This window comes from Ictalurus punctatus, unplaced genomic scaffold, assembly GCF_001660625.3.
Source record: "Ictalurus punctatus breed USDA103 unplaced genomic scaffold, Coco_2.0 tig00006683, whole genome shotgun sequence".
Classification (NCBI taxonomy): domain Eukaryota; kingdom Metazoa; phylum Chordata; class Actinopteri; order Siluriformes; family Ictaluridae; genus Ictalurus; species Ictalurus punctatus.
Genome location: NW_026521116.1, coordinates 60,001 through 83,202, shown reverse-complemented (window position 1 = coordinate 83,202; position 23,202 = coordinate 60,001). Strand labels below are relative to the sequence as shown.

At 44.7% G+C, this 23,202-nt stretch overlaps 1 protein-coding gene across 1 annotated transcript in view; it reads left to right on the top strand.

The window, feature by feature from the left end:
• The window catches only part of si:dkeyp-14d3.1 (transmembrane protein 132C), a gene marked incomplete at its 5' end in the record, with an annotated part of 55,067 nt that extends 34,778 nt beyond the window's left edge, over nt 1-20,289 (top strand). Inside the window, 4 exon segments of the mRNA XM_053679304.1 lie at nt 2,693-2,901; nt 8,191-8,464; nt 13,140-13,331; nt 17,885-20,289. Of these exon segments, the coding sequence (XP_053535279.1) occupies nt 2,693-2,901; nt 8,191-8,464; nt 13,140-13,331; nt 17,885-19,042 (1,833 nt within the window).
• Between the last annotated feature and the right edge of the window lie 2,913 nt (nt 20,290-23,202).

Genomic DNA, 23,202 nt, shown 5'->3' with positions numbered 1-23,202 from the left:
ACACACACACACACACACACACACGGGATACACTAGCTATTAGACTCTGGTTTAATATGAAGTAATCACTCGCTCCGTTTCTCTTTATGCTCCTACAGCGATCAGGTAATTAGCATCATCGGCGTGTTCAGGATTTTGTTGGAAGCTATAGTAAGTTTTATAAATACTGCAGTGAGGGTCAAGATCGCGCCGTTACCATAACAACGAGAGCCCGAAAAGAAAAGGAAGAGTTTTATAGTTCACGTCTGACACACAATTATTTTACTGCCCCAACGTTTAAGTGCCACAGCCAAAGGTAGACTTTATACACAGATATACAGGATCCTACAGGACAGCACACTCTGTGGACATCCTGCTGTCACACACACACACACACACACACACAGATATACATTCACATTGTAGGTTTAATGGTTCTTGAGTTGGCTGTCAAGTGTGACTGAAAAAAAAAAAAAAAACACGCCTACATGGAAACTAACAATTCCAGCAAGACGGTACCGGTTATCAAAGACACACCAAAAGAGGTGTGTTTATACACCAAAAGAGGTGTGTTTCTGACAGATCTGAGATGTTGTTGAGCAGGACCTGAGGTGAACTTACACTAATCACCGAGTCCTGACTGAGTTTAAACCCCAGTTTTCGGATATGACAACATGAAAGAATTTATAGGTCTTGAATGATGTGTAAAGAGTGGTGAGTGTGAGTGTGTGTGTGTGTGTGTGTGTGTGTGTGTGTGTGTGTGTGTTAGCATTCAAATCCAGGCTATCAGCCGAGGGCTATACTTTAGGTACTTCAAAGCACCTTGATGTGTGTGTGTGTGTGTGTGTGTGTGTGTGTGTGTGTGTGTGTTTGGGTGGGTATGTATGTGTGTGTGTGAGTAGAGAGATCAAAGTGGGATAAATGCTGTGATTTAAAGCCTCTTACACACAGACAGGAGATTCAGTGTAAAGGAACATTTGAACAGATGTATTTGGAGGTCTGGCATCCACACACACACACATACACACACACACACACACACACGCACACATTCACATATACATTCACATCGTACACACCTAAAAGCAAATATTAAATACAGTCATATTGAGAAGTATTGGCACCCTTGGGCATATGGGGGATTAGAGAATGCAGGGAATGCGACGCAGATGAGCTTCTAATCATCAAAAATGACAGACAGAAAAATGAGACACACTACTGACGTGAAATCCGGGACGTCCCGAGGACCGTCCCGACTTTAAAAGTGTTGCTTTGTTACCAAGCTTTACATCGTAAACCAGAGGAGCTTACCGTAAAGGTGCTCTGTGACACTGACGACGTTTACATGGACAGTAATAATCTAATTATTGACCTTATTCTGAATAAGACAAGGTGTTTACATGAGTCGCTTTCAGAGAATATTCCTTTCATGTTCCGGTTTTACGTGTTATAGAACATAGATCGATTAACGTCACACGTCATCACGTCCCCGCGCCACGCCGTCCGACGTCCCTCCAGAATTTCACGTGTCGACGTACAGTTGGTCTTCGTTATGGAACCGTATACAGTTCTGGGGGTTTTCATTTTTAATTTTATGAACGCTTCAAGTGCGGGTAATTATTTATCATGCCGTACGTGCACATACACGACTGCTCGAAGCCGTAGGCTGCGTCCCAAACTGCATACTTACCTACTGTATAGTAGCGAAAAGATACATGTATAGTAGGCAAGTGCGCGGTTCGGGACGCAGCCGTGCTCTCTCGTTCGAGCGCTGCCGTGTGTGATCATGTCCTGTCGCACGTGCGGTGAAAACTCTCACACGACGTTAATAGTGTGATTAAGGTGTGTACGTGTCTGTAACGCACGTCGATAACGCGACTAAAACGGGAACACTCCACACGTCTGAATTCCCTTCGTGTTTACTTCGAGTGTGACTTTAATCGGATTAAGGTCCTCAGTAATCTCTGTTCACATGCTGGTTTCTTCATCAGAGTATCGTCTTAATCGGGTTCATATCGGATCATCGTCGTCCGTATAAACGTACCGCATGTCTATCGGTCAAAATGGCGTGCAAATAAAACTGGATTCATATCGAAGTCCGCGCGCTCGTACGTATTTAAATCGGTTTAAATAACAGCTCGGGTTGGCCCCTGTCCGCTCACGCCAGTAATCTCTGTTTGCGAGATCAAGTCTTTGTGTCCGTGTCAGTACGGTCTGCGTCTCAGAAATAATATTCAGCAAACAGAACCGTGGCGCAAAGAAATCAAAAATAAACACGCGGATAAACACCGCGGCAAACAGCGCCGACACGTGACGTATTCGATTGTACTGTCGGTTAACGTCCGGAAATGAAAATCCTGCCATCGTAACTATTAAAGTAAAAAACACACAGAGCCGGTGCACGCTGTTAATTTATCCGTTTACAATTTCACTGCTCATTGCTTCCACTGCCCTCCTCTCCCTCCCTCTCTCTCTTTATCACTCCTTCTTTCGCTCACGTTTGATCTGAACATGGCTTTATTGCTGTGACTGTAATAGAAAGATAAGATCCGAGTCGACGGAGCAGCACGCTAGGAGGAGTAAGAAAAGGAAAAACACTTACAGAGTAGAAATAATGTAAACAGTCGAATAGATCTGTGTGTGATGTTGGTTAAGCAGAGGAAACATGTTCGCGACGTATGTGTGTAATGATCCGTGTGTGTGTGTGTTTCAGGTGGCAGACAGGTGCGACTACGTGTACGTAAACGGTAAGGAGATGAGGGGACGAGTGCGGATGCTGGTGAACTTCACCTACAGCTTTGCTACGGCTCAGCTGGAGATGAACGTGTGGATCCCGCGCCTGCCGCTCCACATCGAGGCGTCGGACACGGAGCTGAGCCCGATTAAAAGCTGGAGGGTCCCCACGACGCCCAACACGCCAAGGTGAGCACGGACACGCCCCTGAGAAAAGCGACGGAAGGATAATTACCAGAAACGTGTCCTTCACGTTGAAGGTTTACAGTGAGAGGAGAAGTAGTGGTCATCGGTTCGGAGATGAGATTATCACTGGGCATGATCGAGAAGGGCCGATGGGGGGATTTTAGAGAGGTGTATGTTCCCAGCAGTTTAGGGAAGAAGCACTGATGGGTTTGATGGTCTTTTGGTTTCAGCAACACGTCCACACCCCGATGGGAAGCAGTGACGGAACAGAAACGCTGTTTAGATGCCAGACAGATCTTTATTCCCCAGTATCGTTCGGTTTGTTCAGGCTTCGCGACAGCTCCGAGAAACATACGGATCTTTTTATCCGAGGACTTTCTTAACTGGCCGTCGGATCTCGGCGGACCGTCACGCGTCCGCGTTTAGCAAACACCCGAGGTGTTTAAACAGCACACGGCGAGTTCTTGATTTTCTCTCGCTTATCAGATTTGTGTGACATTCTCCTGACATGTCATCAGTTACACAAACACCTACACATGAACTGTAAGTAAAGTGGAACTGAGATCTGATTATTCTCTGGGAGATCGGATTCAAACACATTCCTCCTCTTGCCTTGAAACTTGTTTGCTTAGAAACTGGTAGTTATTTCTCACTCGGCCTTGAGTGCATGTGTGTGTGTGTGTATGTGTGTGGTACAGAGAAATAGCGAGAGATAAATAATGCGCGGATCGCAGAGGCGCAGCTCGGCAGTCTGACTACAGAAACTCAGCAGGCCGAATAAATTCGAGATGAAGAGGAAGGAGAATAAAACATGGCTGAGCCGCTCGAGTGGCCCTACACACAGCAGGGTGCATGTCTCATTTCTGCTGGAGTTTTCCACACATGCACTCGCTGCGAACCGACACGGGGCTCACGTAAAGTTTCAGGAACACACGGCGACGGCGACGGCGTCGTATCCAGGTTAATATGAGTAGCGGAAAAACTAGAGGCGGAAACGTATTCGCAATTACATCAAACAGTCTCTCCAGAGGAAGTGAGGAAAAAAATAGAAAGCACGAACTAGATGGTAATTATCAGTGTAGTAAAATAAATAAATAAATAAATCCAAAGATTGTCCTTTAACAGCAGCATGAAGTGCGTTATTTCAGTGTGCCAACAAATATTATTATTATTATTATTATTATTATTATTATTATTATTTTACATTTAAAGAATAGCATTTTGTCCGTTTTATCCATTTCTAGTTACATGTAACGTTGTGGAACGTCCGTGGAACGTCCGTGAAACGAGTTCGTTCGCATTCTCACTTACGTTACAGCAGCTATAAACACTCGTCCCCTCACCAGCCCTCAATGAACGAGACAAAATACATAAATAAATAAGTACTCTAGCGTATTCACAATACGATCTGATCCGATGGCAACAATTTCGGCTTTGTCTGAATTCAACCCGCGGGACGTTTTTTTAAAAATGAAATCCGGTTCTCTTCGATCTTAAAGAAAAGCATGCTTGTTAATATCATTCTGTTTATATTAAAGGAGAAATAAATCTGCGTGCCAGGTGTGTAAAAATGATAAGAAGTACACTTCAAGTATTACACACGAATCAACTGATCTCAGGGAAGCGTATAAAAAGAAAAGAGAACCGGGCCAAGAATACACCCCTGTGGTGAACCTATTTTTTACACGTCGGGTAATCGTGTACGTTCTCCAGCTTGAACGGAAATGTGTCCTCCCGACAAATAGGACTCGGGGCACTTCAGGAATACGCCATTCGTTTCATTTCCTTTATCTCTTCGCTCCGCGGTCCCTCCTCCACGCGGCGGTGAGAGCGCGAGCGCGTTAAAGAGTAAACACGACGCTGATGGGACTGTGTTGCCGGACGGATTGCTGAAACAGAAGTATTGCGATTGAAAGATAAAGAAGAACGTTCGGTCGGGTAAATAAACAGCGACGTCACTTCATCAAGCTTTATAAACAGAAACAGTAGTTTGGAGGTGGACGTGTAGATCCCGCCCGCAGATACCTTCACGAATATATTCATTATTCAGACATCAGAACAAATAAACCTCTACGCGTCTGTCACGGAGGAATCCTCGGAGAAGGTGTTAGAGGTTTATCCACTAGATAGCGTTATCATACGGAGGAATCAGCCCGCTGAGTTATCTGATAAGAGGACGGCTTTTTTTTCCCTTTCGAAATTTTGCGACGTTTTTTTTTGCGTTTTTTGTTTTGTTTTGTTTGTTTTTTTGCGGAAAACAAAACAATTTTGGATCGCAAAATTCCGCGCGCTCTGTAAACGAGACCTTTTAGCTGTTCTCGTGTCCGACGCAGAAAATCGAGGGGCGTTCGGATGAACGACATCGTCACGATGCGCCTCGCCCCGAATCTGCGTGAAACCGGCGGCCGTTTTTAAACATCGCGATCTCCTCTGAGTTTCCTAAGGGTACCGTCCAGGACCCGTTGGTCTTAAATATGGTCATACGGCGACGTCGCGTGAACCAGATCAGTACCATTGTGTTTAATCAGTGTGTGTGTGTGTGTGTGTGATATAGCACAGAGACTCTGAAGCAAGAATACCCAGACACCTGAGTAACACGCGGCGAAATGCCATCGCAGCTCCTCAGAGAAAAGCGCGAGCCGACACGGCGTGACACGGGCATCGATACGCCTGTGAAGCACATCCGAGCCGGCGCGGGAGAGCGAGGGAGCGGGAGGACGGGTGAAGCGGAGCGATAGCGCTGAGACGGCGGCGTGGGTTTTGTCCTGATTGCTGCAGCTGATTAAGAACTGATTAGATTTGTGATTGCTTCAAACCCCCGAGGAGCCGCACAATGGTGTTTGTGTAGAGTGGTTTAATTAAGCGTACTCTCTCTCTCACACACACACACACACACACACACACACACACACACAGAAGTGTGTAGAGAGAAGAGCAGAGAGAAGTAAGTGTTAGTGTTCGATAATTCTCAGTATCACACCTGTTCGAGCACAAAGCCAAGCTAAACAGTTCAGCTTCCATTTCGGTTAAAGCATCGTTAATTCAATTACGCCCGAAATGAAATAAATATCAGAAATACAAAAAGACTCCACCGTTCTTATAATATGATATTATATAATATAATACAGCGTTACATCATCCACTGCGCTGTACAGAAAATCTCATTATTCAAACAGTGACTGAGCTCTCGTCTCTTCATGCGCTCGAAATCCGTCCTGCTTTATTTCATAGACGTCTGTTCTGGGTTTCATTATTTTTGCGTGTGTCTGGCCGGGTGTAGTACAGTTTCCTTTATATATATATATATATATATATATATATATATATATATATATATATATATATATATATATATATAGAGAGAGAGAGAGAGAGGCTTGTGATTGGTCAGAAGGTGATTAGTTTTCTATAGCAGCAGCTCGCACACAGCGGACGCTCCATTTAAACGGGTTAAAAGTCAAACGTTTAGGGAAGGAGTCTCCAGCGTCAGCGCGGACAGGTGGAGCCGCAGCTTAAAGTTTCGCGACATCTTCGGGACGCTGCGGGACAAACGGCGTTTAAAAAAATAATAAATCAAAAGAGAGACTGAAGAGAGAGTGTGGTGAGGGAACGACTGTACGGTCAGAGCTGCTGTAAGGAAGATCGAGCGTAACTATAAACGGATAAAAAGTATCGTGGATCGTCGTTTGATGGATAAAGTAAAAGCGTGTCCTTGTCGGCATGAGAGGAATGATTGGGAAATAATTTCGCCGCTTTATCGCACCGCCTCGCCGTTGATGATTATTTTCCCAGGACAGCACCACGGACAGCGTTTGATTCCTCGCGCTTGACGTTCTAGCTGGCGTTAACGTAATGACGCGACGTGTTCCACATCTCCAGAGTGTTCTATCTGTCTCCGTGTCTCTGCGTCTGTAATGACGGCGATGAAAACAGCGCCGTCGTTGTTGTTCGGATGAAACGGCGCCACCTCAGGTCCCGGGTCTTGGTTCTCGGTTGGAGTTTAGTGGATTTTTTTGGTGTCGGTGAGAAAAGGGCGTGGCTCCTGCTGAAAATCCCTCGTTAAACACGGATGTACAGTTTCTAGAAAGTTCTAGAAGTCTGAAAGAACCCCGTCGGATATGGTTTCCTCTCAGACTGTATGGATAGGGATCTCGTTCTCGTCTCAGTACTCATCAGCGTGCTCTTTAATCCAGGAACAGATTAAAGAGATTGTCCCTTTCAGTCTCTCGCTCGCTCACTCGTCCACTTCTCTGGAAGCTCCGCGTCGCTCTTCTCAGCCTGTGTCTCGCGCTAGACGCTTGTCTTTCCAGCGATCTCTCTAGACGGAGCGCCCCGAAGGCCCGGCTTCTGTGGAAGCGACACACTGCGAAAGCGTTTGTGACTGAACGAGATTGTAGCACGGTTCCCCGAAGCACTCTGTCTCTTTCACTGCACATTTAAATCCGCTGTTTCGGCTCTTTAGACACGAATTCGCCGTTTTCTCCCGCCGTCGACACGCCGCGAGCGCAGGCTAACGCTGATTCCTGACCGCGCCGCGTGCAGGACGGAGCCGGGCGTCGTCTCGGCTCCACGGCACCCTGACAGGAGGAGGAACGCAGTGCTCATGCTGATGTTAATACAGCGTGAGAGGCTGGTGAATAGCACTAAAACCGTGAGCTTTGCTAGCTCTGCTAGTCGCTAGTGTTTCAACTTTTATAGTTCTGTAGAGACGTCAGATATCGAGAGGATTAGGTAGAAAATCTACCTGCACTGATCCAGGACAAAACATCTGAGAGTCTTGTCATTATACCTGAGGTCTCAGTTATAATGAGGCACATCAGCTAGCGTTGTATCTATCTATTTGTCTGTCCGTCTGTCTGTCTGTCTATCACACTGTCGAACTCTCTGTCTCTTTCAAACTGTCGAACTCTGTCTCTTTGTCTCTTTGTCACGCTGCCTCTCTCTCTCACACTCTCTCTTTCTCACACGCAGTTGTTCTCTCTCGTTTTCTTTGTCTCTTTCACTCACACACAGCCTGTCTCTCTCTGAGGATGGCGAAGTGCTGATAAATGCTGTTGTTGTGCTCTGTGGCAGCTCCTGCTGTTAATCCAATGCTGTTTTAGCACTCTAATGTGAAATGATTAGAGTAATTGTCCTCCCATCATTAGATGTAGGGACTCGTCAAACTTAATGGAGGTTTGACAGCTGAGAATGTGCTCCTGTGTGTGTGTGTGTGTGTGTGTGTGTGTGTGTGTGATTTATGGATGGTAAAAGGAGATATGTGAACAGACACGATGTGCGTGTTGTTGTCAGGTCGATGCGAGACAGTGATGATGAGGATGATGAGGAGCGGAGAGGAAGGACCTGCACCCTGCAGTATCAGAGAGCCATCATACGTATTCTCACTCACTTCGTCGCCGAATCCGCAGAGGTCCGAGGTCAGCTGACCTACATGCTGGGCTCTGATTGGCAGCTGGACATCACAGGGCTGGTGTGGGACTTCCTGAAAGTGGAGGATCCTCGAATCGCACGCTTACAAGATGGCCGCCTGCTGGAGGGCGTGGGCACGGGCATGACCAGCATCCAGGTACACACTCACCACTCTCTGTCTATCTATCTGTCTGTCTGTCTGCCCGTCTGTCTGTCTTTCTGTCTGTCTGTCTGCCTCTCTATCTATCTGTCTGTCTGTCTGTCTATCTATCTGTCTGTCTTTCTGTCTGTCTGTCTGCCTCTCTATCTGTCTGTCTGTCTATCTATCTATCTATCTATCTATCTATCTATCTGTCTGTCTGTCTGTCTGTCTGTCTATCTATCTGTCTGTCTGTCTGTCTGTCTGTCTAACTATCCATCTGTCTGTCTGTCTGTCTATCTGTCTGTCTTTCTGTCTGTCTGTCTGCCTCTCTATCTGTCTGTCTGTCTATCTATCTGTCTTTCTGTCTGTCTGTCTGTCTATCTATCTATCTATCTATCTATCTATCTGTCTGTCTGTCTGTCTATCTATCTGTCTGTCTGTCTGTGTCTAACTATCCATCTGTCTGTCTATCTATCTGTCTGTCTGTCTATGTGTCTATCTATTTGTCTGACCGTCTGTTCTTTTTTCACCTACACATTTATATTTTCTCATATATATTATTCCTTTATCCCCCCCCCCCCCCCCCCCCCCATCGTGTTCCACTCCTCATCACTGCAGTGACTTTTCAATCTACTGTTTATTTGTTTATTTATTTATTTATTGAAAGTAATTGTCTCTACACATCCGCTACGGTTGTTTAAAGACAGGAGCAGTAATGTCTGTGTGCCCCAGAGTGATACAGAGCAGCTGTAATAACTGTAACATGGCCACGCTGTTAATGTGTTAATGTGTGAGCGATGTTAGTGATGTTAGCGATGTTAGTGATGTTAATGTGTTAGCAATGTTAGCAATGTTAGTGATGTTAATGTGTTAGCAATGTTAATGATGTTAGCGATGTTAATGATGTTAATGATGTTAGTGATGTTAGTGATGTTAATGATGTTAGTGATGTTAGTGATGTTAGTGATGTTAGTGATGTTAATGTGTTAGCGATGTTAGCGATGTTAGTGATGTTAATGATGTTAGTGATGTTAGTGATGTTAATGATGTTAGTGATGTTAGTGATGTTAATGTGTTAGCGATGTTAGCGATGTTAGCGATGTTAATGATGTTAGCGATGTTAGTGATGTTAGCGATGTTAGCGATGTTAGTGATGTTAATGATGTTAGCGATGTTAATGATGTTAGCGATGTTAGTGATGTTAGCGATGTTAGCGATGTTAGCGATGTTAATGATGTTAATGTGTTAGTGATGTTAGTGATGTTAATGTGTTAGCGATGTTAGCGATGTTAGCGATGTTAATGATGTTAGTGATGTTAGCGATGTTAATGATGTTAGTGATGTTAATGATGTTAGTGATGTTAGTGATGTTAATGTGTTAGCGATGTTAGCGATGTTAGCGATGTTAATGATGTTAGTGATGTTAGCGATGTTAGCGATGTTAGTGATGTTAATGATGTTAGCGATGTTAATGATGTTAGTGATGTTAGCGATGTTAGCGATGTTAGTGATGTTAATGATGTTAGCGATGTTAATGATGTTAGCGATGTTAGTGATGTTAATGATGTTAGCGATGTTAGTGATGTTAGCGATGTTAGCGATGTTAGTGATGTTAATGTGTTAGCGATGTTAGCGATGTTAGCGATGTTAATGATGTTAGTGATGTTAGCGATGTTAGCGATGTTAGCGATGTTAGCGATGTTAATGATGTTAATGATGTTAGTGATGTTAGCGATGTTAGTGATGTTAGTGATGTTAGCGATGTTAGCGATGTTAGTGATGTTAGCGATGTTAGTGATGTTAGTGATGTTAGTGATGTTAGCGATGTTAGCGATGTTAGCGATGTTAATGATGTTAGCGATGTTAGTGATGTTAGCGATGTTAATGATGTTAGTGATGTTAGCGATGTTAGCGATGTTAGTGATGTTAGCGATGTTAGCGATGTTAGCGATGTTAATGATGTTAGCGATGTTAGTGATGTTAGCGATGTTAATGATGTTAGCGATGTTAGTGATGTTAGCGATGTTAATGATGTTAGCGATGTTAGCGATGTTAGCGATGTTAGCGATGTTAGCGATGTTAATGATGTTAGCGATGTTAGTGATGTTAATGATGTTAGTGATGTTAGCGATGTTAGTGATGTTAGTGATGTTAGCGATGTTAGTGATGTTAGTGATGTTAGTGATGTTAGCGATGTTAGTGATGTTAGCGATGTTAGTGATGTTAGCGATGTTAATGATGTTAGTGATGTTAGCGATGTTAGTGATGTTAGCGATGTTAGTGATGTTAGCGATGTTAGCGATGTTAATGATGTTAGTGATGTTAGCGATGTTAGTGATGTTAGCGATGTTAATGATGTTAGTGATGTTAGCGATGTTAGCGATGTTAATGATGTTAGCGATGTTAATGATGTTAGTGATGTTAACGATGTTAGTGATGTTAGCGATGTTAGCGATGTTAGCGATGTTAGCGATGTTAGTGATGTTAGCGATGTTAGCGATGTTAGTGATGTTAGTGATGTTAGTGATGTTAGCGATGTTAGTGATGTTAATGATGTTAGCGATGTTAGTGATGTTAGCGATGTTAATGATGTTAGTGATGTTAATGATGTTAGTGATGTTAGCGATGTTAGCGATGTTAATGATGTTAGCGATGTTAATGATGTTAGTGATGTTAACGATGTTAGTGATGTTAGCGATGTTAGCGATGTTAGTGATGTTAGCGATGTTAGTGATGTTAGTGATGTTAGCGATGTTAGTGATGTTAGTGATGTTAATGATGTTAATGATGTTAATGATGTTAGCGATGTTAATGATGTTAGTGATGTTAGTGATGTTAGTGATGTTAATGATGTTAGTGATGTTAGCGATGTTAGCGATGTTAATGATGTTAGCGATGTTAGCGATGTTAGCGATGTTAATGATGTTAGCGATGTTAGCGATGTTAGTGATGTTAATGATGTTAGTGATGTTAATGATGTTAGTGATGTTAGCGATGTTAATGATGTTAGCGATGTTAGCGATGTTAGTGATGTTAATGATGTTAGCGATGTTAGTGATGTTAGCGATGTTAGCGATGTTAATGATGTTAGTGATGTTAGCGATGTTAGTGATGTTAGCGATGTTAATGATGTTAGTGATGTTAGCGATGTTAGCGATGTTAATGATGTTAGCGATGTTAATGATGTTAGTGATGTTAACGATGTTAGTGATGTTAGCGATGTTAGCGATGTTAGTGATGTTAGCGATGTTAGTGATGTTAGTGATGTTAGCGATGTTAGTGATGTTAGTGATGTTAATGATGTTAATGATGTTAATGATGTTAGCGATGTTAATGATGTTAGTGATGTTAGTGATGTTAGTGATGTTAATGATGTTAGTGATGTTAGCGATGTTAGTGATGTTAATGATGTTAGCGATGTTAGTGATGTTAGCGATGTTAATGATGTTAGCGATGTTAGCGATGTTAGCGATGTTAATGATGTTAGCGATGTTAGCGATGTTAGTGATGTTAATGATGTTAGTGATGTTAGCGATGTTAGTGATGTTAGTGATGTTAGCGATGTTAGCGATGTTAGTGATGTTAGTGATGTTAGCGATGTTAGTGATGTTAGCGATGTTAATGATGTTAGCGATGTTAGTGATGTTAGCGATGTTAGTGATGTTAGCGATGTTAGTGATGTTAGTGATGTTAGCGATGTTAGTGATGTTAGCGATGTTAATGATGTTAGCGATGTTAGTGATGTCAGCGATGTTAGTGATGTTAGTGATGTTAGCGATGTTAATGATGTTAGCGATGTTAGCGATGTTAGCGATGTTAGTGATGTTAGCGATGTTAATGATGTTAGCGATGTTAGCGATGTTAGCGATGTTAGTGATGTTAGTGATGTTAATGATGTTAGCGATGTTAGTGATGTTAGTGATGTTAGCGATGTTAATGATGTTAGCGATGTTAGCGATGTTAGCGATGTTAGTGATGTTAGCGATGTTAGTGATGTTAGTGATGTTAGCGATGTTAATGATGTTAGTGATGTTAGCGATGTTAGTGATGTTAGAGCAGAAATGATGGAGAGGTTATGTGATGGTAAACTGCCACTGGCTCGGTGCAGACACGACACCCAGCGCTAACGTCCTGCAGAACTGAGCAGAACTGAGCATTGTTATACTGACAGGGTTCAGATTAAAGCTTATCATACACTCGATTAAAGCATTACATGAGGAGGGATATACAGATTGTGTGAAGTCTGTGAGCCGGATTAAAATAGCCTCAAATGCTGCGGATGTCTCGAGTTTTTTTTTCTTCCTTAAGCGGACAGAATTTACTGTCAGAGTCTGGAAGTGATGATGTTTTAAGCTTCATGGTGCGGTCTTTAAGCTCTAAATCCAGCAAACCCTGGATCATCTACGCAGATCAAGCAGAATCACTTCGGCTCGTGTTCTCACGTCGAGTGTGTCCAAAATCCATGAAGCGAATCAGATCCAAAAAGAAACAACCTTAGGATCGATTTCTCATTCTGTCCAAGTTCACAGAGTGCGGATTAGATTTATCTTCACATCGTATGTCTGTGGTAAATATGCAGCTTGACTATAAACCTGAACCTCGTACGAGCTGAGTTTATTAACTCTGTGTGTGTGTGTGTGTGTGTGTGTGTGTGTGTGTGTGTGTGTGTGTGTGTACGCGCACTCTCCAGGTCCTCTCTCCGCTCTCGGACTCGATCCTGGCCGAGAAGTCGGTGTCTGTTGTGGACGAGCGAGTCAGCATCACTGAACTGGGCCTGCAGTTGGTCAGCGGCCTCACGCTCCGCCTACAGCTCAGCACAGGAAGTAACCAAGCCATCAGCGCCACGGCAACCACACAGGAAGTGCTCAACATGCCCAAACAGGTGACACACACACACATGCAGCATTATTATAATTTACCCCAAATTGAGCCACGGTCATGTTTGGTGTCTGAGGCTCGCTGCGTCATTACAGTGTTATTACGTTGTAATAACAGATTCATGGCTGTATCAGAGCTAGACATGTTTTCCTATGTTTCATATTTCTCCTTATAAATCGTTTATAAACACCCTAATGACAGGGTTATGTATGTTCTTGCCACGGGTCTCGTATACCATCGTGTACGGATTTGTATGCTGAGTAGCACGTTTCATAAGATTAGTGCTTAAAAGGCTACATAACATCACAACTGACATAACCGTTATGAAGGTTTATTTACAATATACGTGTCAGAAAGTGACTACTGATGTCGAGTTAACGCACATTTCTGTCGACATAAGGCGGTACTATGACACTTAATTACAGACTGACGTCAATGTTTTGTAGAATTTCTTGACAGCTAACTTCAGGTCATTACGTGTCATAAGGATGTCATAAGGATGTCATAAGGATGCCATAATGAAGTCATAAGGATGTCATAAGGATGTCATAATGAAGTCATAAGGTTGTCATAAGGTTGTCATAAGGATGTCATAAGGATACCATAAGGAAATCATAATGATGTCATAAGGATGTCATAAGGTTGTCATAAGGATGTCATAATGAAGTCATAAGGATGTTGTAAGGTTGTCATAAGGATACCATAAGGATGCCATAAGGAAGTCATAATGAAGTCATAAGGATGTCATAAGGTTGTCATAAGGTTGTCATAAGGATGTCATAAGAATGCCATAAGGAAGTCATAATGAAGTCATAAGGATGTCGTAAGGATGTCGTAAGGATGTCATAAGGATGCCATAAGGAAGTCATAATGAAGTCATAAGGATGTCATAAGGATGTCATAAGGATGCCATAAGGAAGTCATAATGAAGTCATAAGGTTGTCATAAGGATGTCATAAGGATACCATAAGGAAATCATAATGAAGTCATAAGGATGTTGTAAGGTTGTCATAAGGATACCATAAGGAAGTCATAATGAAGTCATAAGGATGTCATAAGGTTGTCATAAGGTTGTCATAAGGATGTCATAAGAATGCCATAAGGAAGTCATAATGAAGTCATAAGGATGTCGTAAGGATGTCATAAGGATGTCATAAGGATGTCATAAGCAGGTTAATTGGAAAAATGACACTATCATGGCACTTTAATGATAGGTATGAATATTTTCTCTCTTTGTTTATGGATACTTATAGCAGTGTCTCTGAAAAGTCAGTTCTGAAAAGTCAGTTATGTTTCTTGTATCTAGTTATAACTCGCTTATGAACACTCGTCACTCTGACCCGGTTATTATATTTGTTTTATAAACGCCCGTATTGTCCCGACACCAGAGTTAATGCACACATCTCTTCTGACAGATCAATTCATTTTTCATCTTTCTGCTTATAAACGGTTTACGAATGCTTATGTCGCAGCACCTTGATGTTTCATTAGAAGCAGACTTCAGACAGCACACGCGATCCTGCTGGATCGACTGCACTCGGGGTGAAGGAGGGGAATTCTTTATTCATGACTCACCTCCTTTAACGGCTGTTCAGCTGTCAGTTACACGCTCAGAACACCTGCACGTAAAATTAAGCCGATTACACGCCACGAAACACGACGGCGCGCTCAGACCTCCCGGTGTGCACCTCTTCCCCATCGCTTCCACACACTCGCTGCTCGACGTACGTACAAACATCCCATTTATAAACACGCACTCGCACGCGCAACCCTTCCTTCGCTTTAGTCCATTTAGACGGTATTTTCCCCCTCAATATCCCATTTGTTCCACGCTCGCGATGCGTTCCCGTGGGACTACGGGTCGCTCCGGTTGCCTGTAGTAATCACAGTAAAGCGTAATTAAGGTCTCTTTAAGGGCTTCAGAGGAGGAAAGTGGGTTAATTATCGTTACCTTGACTCACATCATCAGTAGCGCATGCCGATGTTTCGCACCACCTCAGCGGTTTTTTTTCCCGACTTTCCCCCATTCACTCAGGATGAACGTGTGCCTCGGAACACTTATTACCAAGTCTCTCCATCGCCTTCCGTATTGAAGGCGCGACCGCGGTGGCCGCATGTGAATGCAGGGACTTTTTCACAAACACACTCTGTAAACTCGCGCGACGCATGAGAATTTCACCTCAATACATTTCTCACACGTGAACACGTACAGTCAGTACTATTCACACGGCCGCTAGATCAAGGCCTCATAATCCTCACGCGACATGAACTCGCATTCATCCGCATAGAAGTCTCATTTCAGTGCGTCGCGTGTTGATCCCATGTGTAAAACATAAATAAATAAAAATCCCAACTCGCTCAAAATGTTCGTAAATCGTTTGAGTTCATAAACGTTTATAAACGTGAATAAGAGACACGCTTTACATGTTAAGAGATCTCTTATATAATATACAAAATGTATATCATAAATATAATGATGTCAGTGTCAGGGTCATAACCTTTGCAGTGTCGCGTTGTTATACGGCGGGATTTCACGTCGGCATTGTTACTGTTATAACCCTTAATTGGTGAGTTATGATGCTTCATGACCGTATGAGCGTTGCACTCTTTGTTTTATGGATGAAGACCTACGGGTATGTCGTCTATCGTTCTATACGGGATGTATACCGAGTAACACCTTACCTAAGATTAGTGCTTATAAGGCTACGTAGCATCACAGCTGACATAGCCCTACATGAAGCGTTATAAAGGCGTATTCCAACAAGCATCATAAAGTCACTGCTTTCTTCAATCCCGATTAAATAAGGTCGTATTATCAGACTTTTTACAGACTGACTTCACTGAGCTTCATGGCAATCGACTTCTGGTCGTTACGTGTCATAAGGAGGTCATAAGGGGGTGAATTGGAAAACGAATAAAGACGGCACTCCCAAAGGAAGCTCTAGAGTGGCTGTTGAACTCATAGAATGACAAAGAACTGCTGTATAACACTGACATAATGACAAGGTTATAACACTGAGCATTATTACATTGTAATAACACCTTTATGTCCGTTTCCACCGGTCCGTTATTAAACTATGTTTTGTATATCTACTTTTTATTGACTATTACATAATGACATTTATGTATGTTTAATCTGGCCATCATGTTAATTATTTGTACGTATGTATCGTTTATGAGTACTCACAGCAGGGTCATGACCCCATGATGACGAAGTTACTCATCATAAACGAGTTTTTTTGTTTAAAGTGTGTATGAGATGACTCGGACAGATCGTTATTATAATAATCAGTCATTCAGGCCTGTTCACGTTTCGTCACTGATCCGTGCGCGTGCCGACGAGCGGACGGCGGTAGAAATCTGCCCCTGCGCGTCAGAGGATTTGTAGCGCATCTGATCTGGAACGTTTATATCTCATCCCGGCGAGCGAGAAGCTTAAGACGCTGGCGTGTTGGCAAATCCCTGTTTGCATGGCCGTGTCCATAATGGAGCGATCTTATTGGCTGGCTTGCGGTTTAATCGAGCGCTCCCGCTCTGGCTAGCAGAGCTCAGAACTCGGAGCTTAACCGCACACTGCACGAAATGTCACGCCGATAAAGAGCCACACTGCTCACGTTGAGGAGTTTGAGGACATGTAGGACGGGTCGGCGGTTTAGCTCGGCGAGCTAGGACGCGGATTTGCTCAGTGTTGCTTTGAAATAAACGACGAGAACTGCGTGCTAGTACTAGCGGGTAGAGCGAAGCGTACGGTTCTTCACTTCAAACCCGTAGCATTTGTAACGTGATAGCGATTCTGTATAAACGTGTTTAAAGTTATTAGTTATTAGGATAGTCATCTAGTCCGAGGTGTGATTTTGGAATTTCGCCCCCTTTGGTAGGAAAGCGCTACTTCAAGCTACTTGCGGAAATTAATACGCATTCGTGAGACTTAATGGATGCGTCTTAAACCCTTAAACCAACTACCGGAGTATGCCTAAATGGTGTAGTGACTGTTTTGTACAGTAAATAGTATAACATTTGAGACTCTGCCCAAATATTCTCACCTCTGAGGATACACTATAATAATCCGCTTACGTTCGAGAACCTTACAGAAGCGTCATGAGAACCAATAAAAATGTCATGATGTACACGAGTGCTCAGAAACGTTACAGTTACCGAGGACCAGGCGAAAGAAAAAAACATTTTGGTCTCTCGTGTCTGCCTGCATTGTAGATGCTGCTGTGTATCTGCGAGGTTCATCGATGTGTGCTAGCTCACTAGCACTAGCTAGTAACGTAAAATACAGCGGAGAAGACAAAAGTGTCACCATATTTGTATTACCGTTAGGGCGACTCACAGCAGCTCAGGAACATCACGTTAGAGGTTTTTGTCCCCTAACTCAAAGAAAATATGTACTGTAGCTTTAAATTTGATAATCATAATAGTGGTGAACTTATGGACATGTGATCCCGTGTCGTATTTTTATTCCATGTAGATTTTTATTAAAAAAAAAAAACCACCAACAATTTGGATTGTAATCTTCAACTGTTGTACTTTTCTCCTCTGTCTGTCCTGTAGGAGGCGCTGATCAGTGCTTGGCTCCAGTTCAGCGATGGCTCCATGGCCCCTCTGGACCTTTACGACCCGGATCACTTCGTGCTGACGGTGATCTCTCTGGACGAAGAGGTGGTGAGCGTGAATCAGGACGCGACCGGGCGCTGGCCCATAGTCACGGGTCAGGCCGAGGGTCAGGGCCCACTGCTGCGCGTCGAGATGAGCGTCCACGAGTCGTGTCAGAAACTCAAACCCCGCCGCAGCGTGCTCGCCGCCGGAAACTGCCACGTCCGGGTGAAATACGGCCACACAGAGAGCGTCTCGCAACCTGAATACGGAGACGACAACGAGAACCACCGGCAGAATCTGAACTTACCGGACCGGACCGGAATGGATGGCCATTACTTCTACAGCTCCATTTCCAACATGGACGCCGATGGAGCAATGAGACGAATCACCACCACGACCAAGACAGAAATCATCCGGAGAACCGGCGGAGAAAAACTCTCAAACGACGGCAGCCAGATTTCCAACGTCCCTGTCGATTTCTCCGATTTCCCTGCCCAAGTAGACCTTCCTCGAGGACACAGCGTCTACGACGACGACCTGCTCCAGACCACCCGAGGACTCTCGGACCTGGAAATCGGGATGTACGCCCTGTTAGGAGTCTTCTGCCTGGCGATCTTGGTCTTTCTTATTAACTGCATTTCCTACGCGCTGAAATATCGCCATAAGGAGATGAGCATCGAGGGTCAGGAGAGTCTGAACCACGCACATGACTGGGTGTGGCTGGGAAATGAGGCGGAGCTTCTGGAGAGTCACGTGAGCCTGTCGCCGCAAACAGACGAGCAGATCACGATCCTGGATTCCAGCATCGGTGCGCTGGAGGAAGGAAGCCTTCTGCTCAACGGCGGCTCGCTACAGAAGAACAGTCACGAGCGGCAGGAGCACCGAGGGGCCGAGAACAACGGCGGGAAAGACGCCAAAGGGGACTCGCCCACCACCAAGAGGAAGAGAGTCAAATTCACCACGTTCACCACTATTCCCGCCAGCGAGACTCCCGGAGACGAGCCGGACGAGGAAATAAAGTGGGTGTGTCAGGAAGTGGACATGCGAGAGTCCAAAGAGCTGCAGAACTACATGGAGCGGCTAAACGACAGTGTTTTAAAAGACGTGGCGTAGTCGGCGACGTGACGGCACGTGTTAAACAGCAGAACTCACCCTTATGCCTTCTTCATAGAGCCAGGATTCAGTCACGGAAACATCACACGCTCTCGGAGGACCCCGGGGAAAAAAAACAACCAACCCATGGGATATAACATTCGTGCGTATGTTGAACTCTCGGATCAACACGGCAGCTGTCAAAGGACTTGCTACCTGACGTCACGGTACTCGTAGCGAAAGAGTTTTTAAATCAACGGACACAAAACTCCATTTATCTTCATTTATTGTCCTTCATTTTGTTCCTCTTCATTTATACACGAATTTATTCTAGCGCCTTTTCTAGATAAAAAAAAAAGAGAGAGAGAAAAGAAATGAAAGCGTTGCGAAGCTTGCAGATGCTCCACACACACACACACACACACACACACACACACACACACACACACACCAATGAGTGTACTATTGATGCATATTGTTTCACTGTAAATAAAGTGCACATAGAATTGTTTTGACAGATCGGATGTCCTCGTTCCTTCCGGTGACCTCGTGCGATCCGTCCGAGCTCGCGATGTTCTCCACGAGCCCAAACGCACACCTGGCGCCCGAGGCGTTAAGAGTGTTTCTGCGTATAAAATATAAACACTATATTCACTTCATCTTCCACCTCAGCGCACTAAATTATTCCATTTTTCCCCCCCGTGCCCTGTTTAAACCCGATTTTATTCCCCAAATCTTCGGTATGCAAAAGCTTCAATTGCTGGAAGCATCCGAGTCAAGCTGTTCCCAGCCAGATAGCGCAGAAAAAAAAAAAAAAGAAAAAAATCATCTCTGCTCTAATTTAATCATTTGTGACCGGAACAATTTTCATAATGCAGAAGAGAAAAAAGAAAAAACGGGCAAAAAAATAAATAAATAAATAAAAAATATCCAAAGCTAATTTAAATCAATTACAAATCCAGCATCATTAGAGCGAAAACAGCAGGAGGCTGAGCTGAGTTACACAAGGACGAGCCAAAAATTACGACCGTGCGTTTGGAGCCTACGAAGAGATGAGAAGAGGTGGAAAACAACCTGCTGTCTGCGTCCCTTCGCACAGACTGGCCGGTTCTCCAGTTCCCGCGCGGGACAACGAGGTCTGACGTTTCTGCGCGGAATCCGACTGCATTACTACGAACCCACGAGCAAAATATCACCCGTGACTTTCATTTTTTACCTTCAAAGTCTTAATCTGGCAACCTAGAGCATCACGTGAGTCCGAGTTTCATTTAACGTTCACGTTTCCTGTCCCATTTATCCCCAGCACGTCTTGTTCATTCTCGCTAGGACTGTCTCTCCGTCTCTGTTCTCCGCCGGACGACTCGGACGTCGATGCATTATTCCGATCACTCTCGCACTGTACGTGATTAGCGAGCGCCGAAGGGAGAAGTTTCGAGAGAGAGCGGAACACGGTGTCTTGATGTCATCGTACGGAAGAAAGACGGCGTGTCGCGTATGCGCACCGACTCCTGACTTTCAGAACGTGTACGTTACGTTACATTACATTACATCGGGGTTGTTTTTCTTCCTCTCGCGCGCTCGCGCTCTCGCTCTCGCGCTCGCTCTCGCGCTCGCTCTCTCCCATCGTCGAGCCGTTTGAATGAATTAACGAAGGCAGTGGTGTATGTTAATGTGGCATTTCGCTGATAATCTCTCAAGCTGAATTATTGCAAGTGTTCAGTACACAAATGCCAGCATTTGTCTAATTAACCTGAGCCGGATTTCCCCGGGCATTAGCGGAAGAGCGTCGTATTTCCTCTTCGCCACCCAATTAACGTGACGTTCGTATTCGTTCTCGGCTCGGAAACCGTCTTCATGATTATGAAGAGGCGAGAGTCGGCGAAGACGATTTATCCTTTAATTGTAACCGAAGCAAGGTCAGGAGAGATTAGACAGCACTCGCGGTGATGACCGAAAGCCGGACTCGTTATTCACCGGGAAATGACGCCTGATGAAGCCGTAAAAACAGGATGATTAATATTCTAGACGTCTAGACACACCGCCACAGCCGATCGTCCTCCGGTCCGTGTTTTCGCACCAGACCCCGGACGCCGGGGCGAACAGGAAGTCAGTGCACATCTTCGTAATGCATAACGCTTTTTTTTTTTTTTTCTTTCGCAATATTCAAATGAAACCGCGGTGTTATTAGGTCATAACCTACGAGAGCCAATCAGATTCCAGGATGCAAGTGAAAGGCACGTATCGCCGATGTCTCCCCAGGAGAACGGAGGCACGTCCGTGTTTAGGTTTGGATTTTAAAGTCTCGTGGAAAAGACGCCAATGGAGTGAGTGTTTAACACGGAGAGACGATAATCTGTAATTATATAAAAAGAATAAACAGGAAGGGAGGAAACCCTTGGCGTCCGTTCGCGCACCGTGTCTGCTTTTATAGATATAGACGCTAATTCGCTCAGCCTTCGGGTTCAGTTTGGAGTCGAATGAGCTACGATCCTCTCCGATGTAGCCATCATGACAGGACGGTTCTCTTCTCGGCCTCTTTTTAGACGCAGAGCCAGCTTCGTGTCGGTGACGTTCCGAGATTCTAAAGAGAAGCGGTCCACGTTAGATATCCTGGATGAATGTAGTCCGAGCGCTTTTCCTGATTCCCGCTCCGACTGCTTCGTGGAGTTCAGCGTTTAGCGCAGGAGTGACGCGACGCCCGTATCGACCGTTCCGACGTTCCTCCTGCTGCTTGGTGTGATTACAGACACGCCTCCATCCATTACCGCGTCCTGAATGGAAACGAGATTGAGCGAGAGTGTCGAGTCCATCGCATCGCTCCTGCGCAGTCCTTCCTAAACTCTCCAATTTCCTGTCCAGCAACTTTCTCTCTCTCTCTCTCTCTCTCTCTCTCAGCGCACGTCCTGTCGTCCCCGCACACGGCAGGCTGATAGATGACCGTGTTCTTTCTTTCCGTCTCCGTGGCGAGACTTCGATTGCGGCTCTATCGGCGCCGCAGCCGACGCGGAGGGAGCGAGCGTCGCTCCGAGGGCCGGCGAATCACGACACGCAGTCTGCGACGTGTGAAGGACGGAGAAATTTCACTGTCACGCCACGCGAGGGGAAGACGGATGGCACTCGGGTTGTAATTAACACACCATCATGTTCCTCTTTTTATTTCGTCTCCGCGGCGGCGGAGGCGGCGAGGCCGTCTCGGCACACCGCACAGCACTAAATGATTTTCTCCGTTTATAGACTTCCAGTTCTCCACGTTCCCCCGCCTCGCCTCGCCTCGCCCTCGCCTCGCCTCGCGGACGTATAGACGCCCTGTGGCGGAATGTCTCCAGTGCTGTCACGCAGAGGTGTGTTAACGAGGTCTGTGATTAGGAAGCCTCGTTCAGGAAATGTCCGTACCATCAAATTCGCTTTTACGTTAAGAGGGACGCGTTAGGGGCCCGGGCACTGGGCCGAATTACCGTCTGGAAATCCAGGCAGACATTTTATTTCTCTGGAGCTGGAAATGTATTTATTGTGTTTATTTGTATTCATGCAGGATGCCCGAGCCTTATTTATTTAGAAGTCCAATCACAAAATGTATTTATTTATTTATTTATTGATAGCCCAGAGCACCCGATGTATTTCTCCAGGCACCAGAGGTGTGTACGGAGGAACCCGAGCGTGAACCGTGGTCTCACGTCGACCTTTTCAGAAACTATTCTATGATAATGCTTTTATTTCCCGAATGGACTTTCACACGGCGGGTGCTAGATCAGCATTGACCACGCCCACTACTTCAACACGCAACACGCTATCCATGGACTTTCCATACATTAATGTGTGTGTGTGTGTGTGTGTGGTCGTGTTGCTAATCTTGGCTCACCGTACTGTTGTGTGTACTTCGAGCCTTCTCCCTGGCACGCGACAGTGTTTCTGGGAATTTAAATATTTCCAGCGCGTGGGCGGATCTCCAATCACTGTGTATAATCACATTCAGATGGGAGTTAGAGCAGCACACGTCTTTATCAGCACGGATACTAATTATTATTTCATTCTTCTCCATCTTGTAATCTCTCTCTCACACACACACGATTTCATTATTATTTGTTTGCTATGACTAATACCTCACACGGAGTCTGACGCCGCTTACTGCAATTAATTTTGAAAAGGAATCACGAGAGAAACGGCTGCTGATGAAAAGGGAT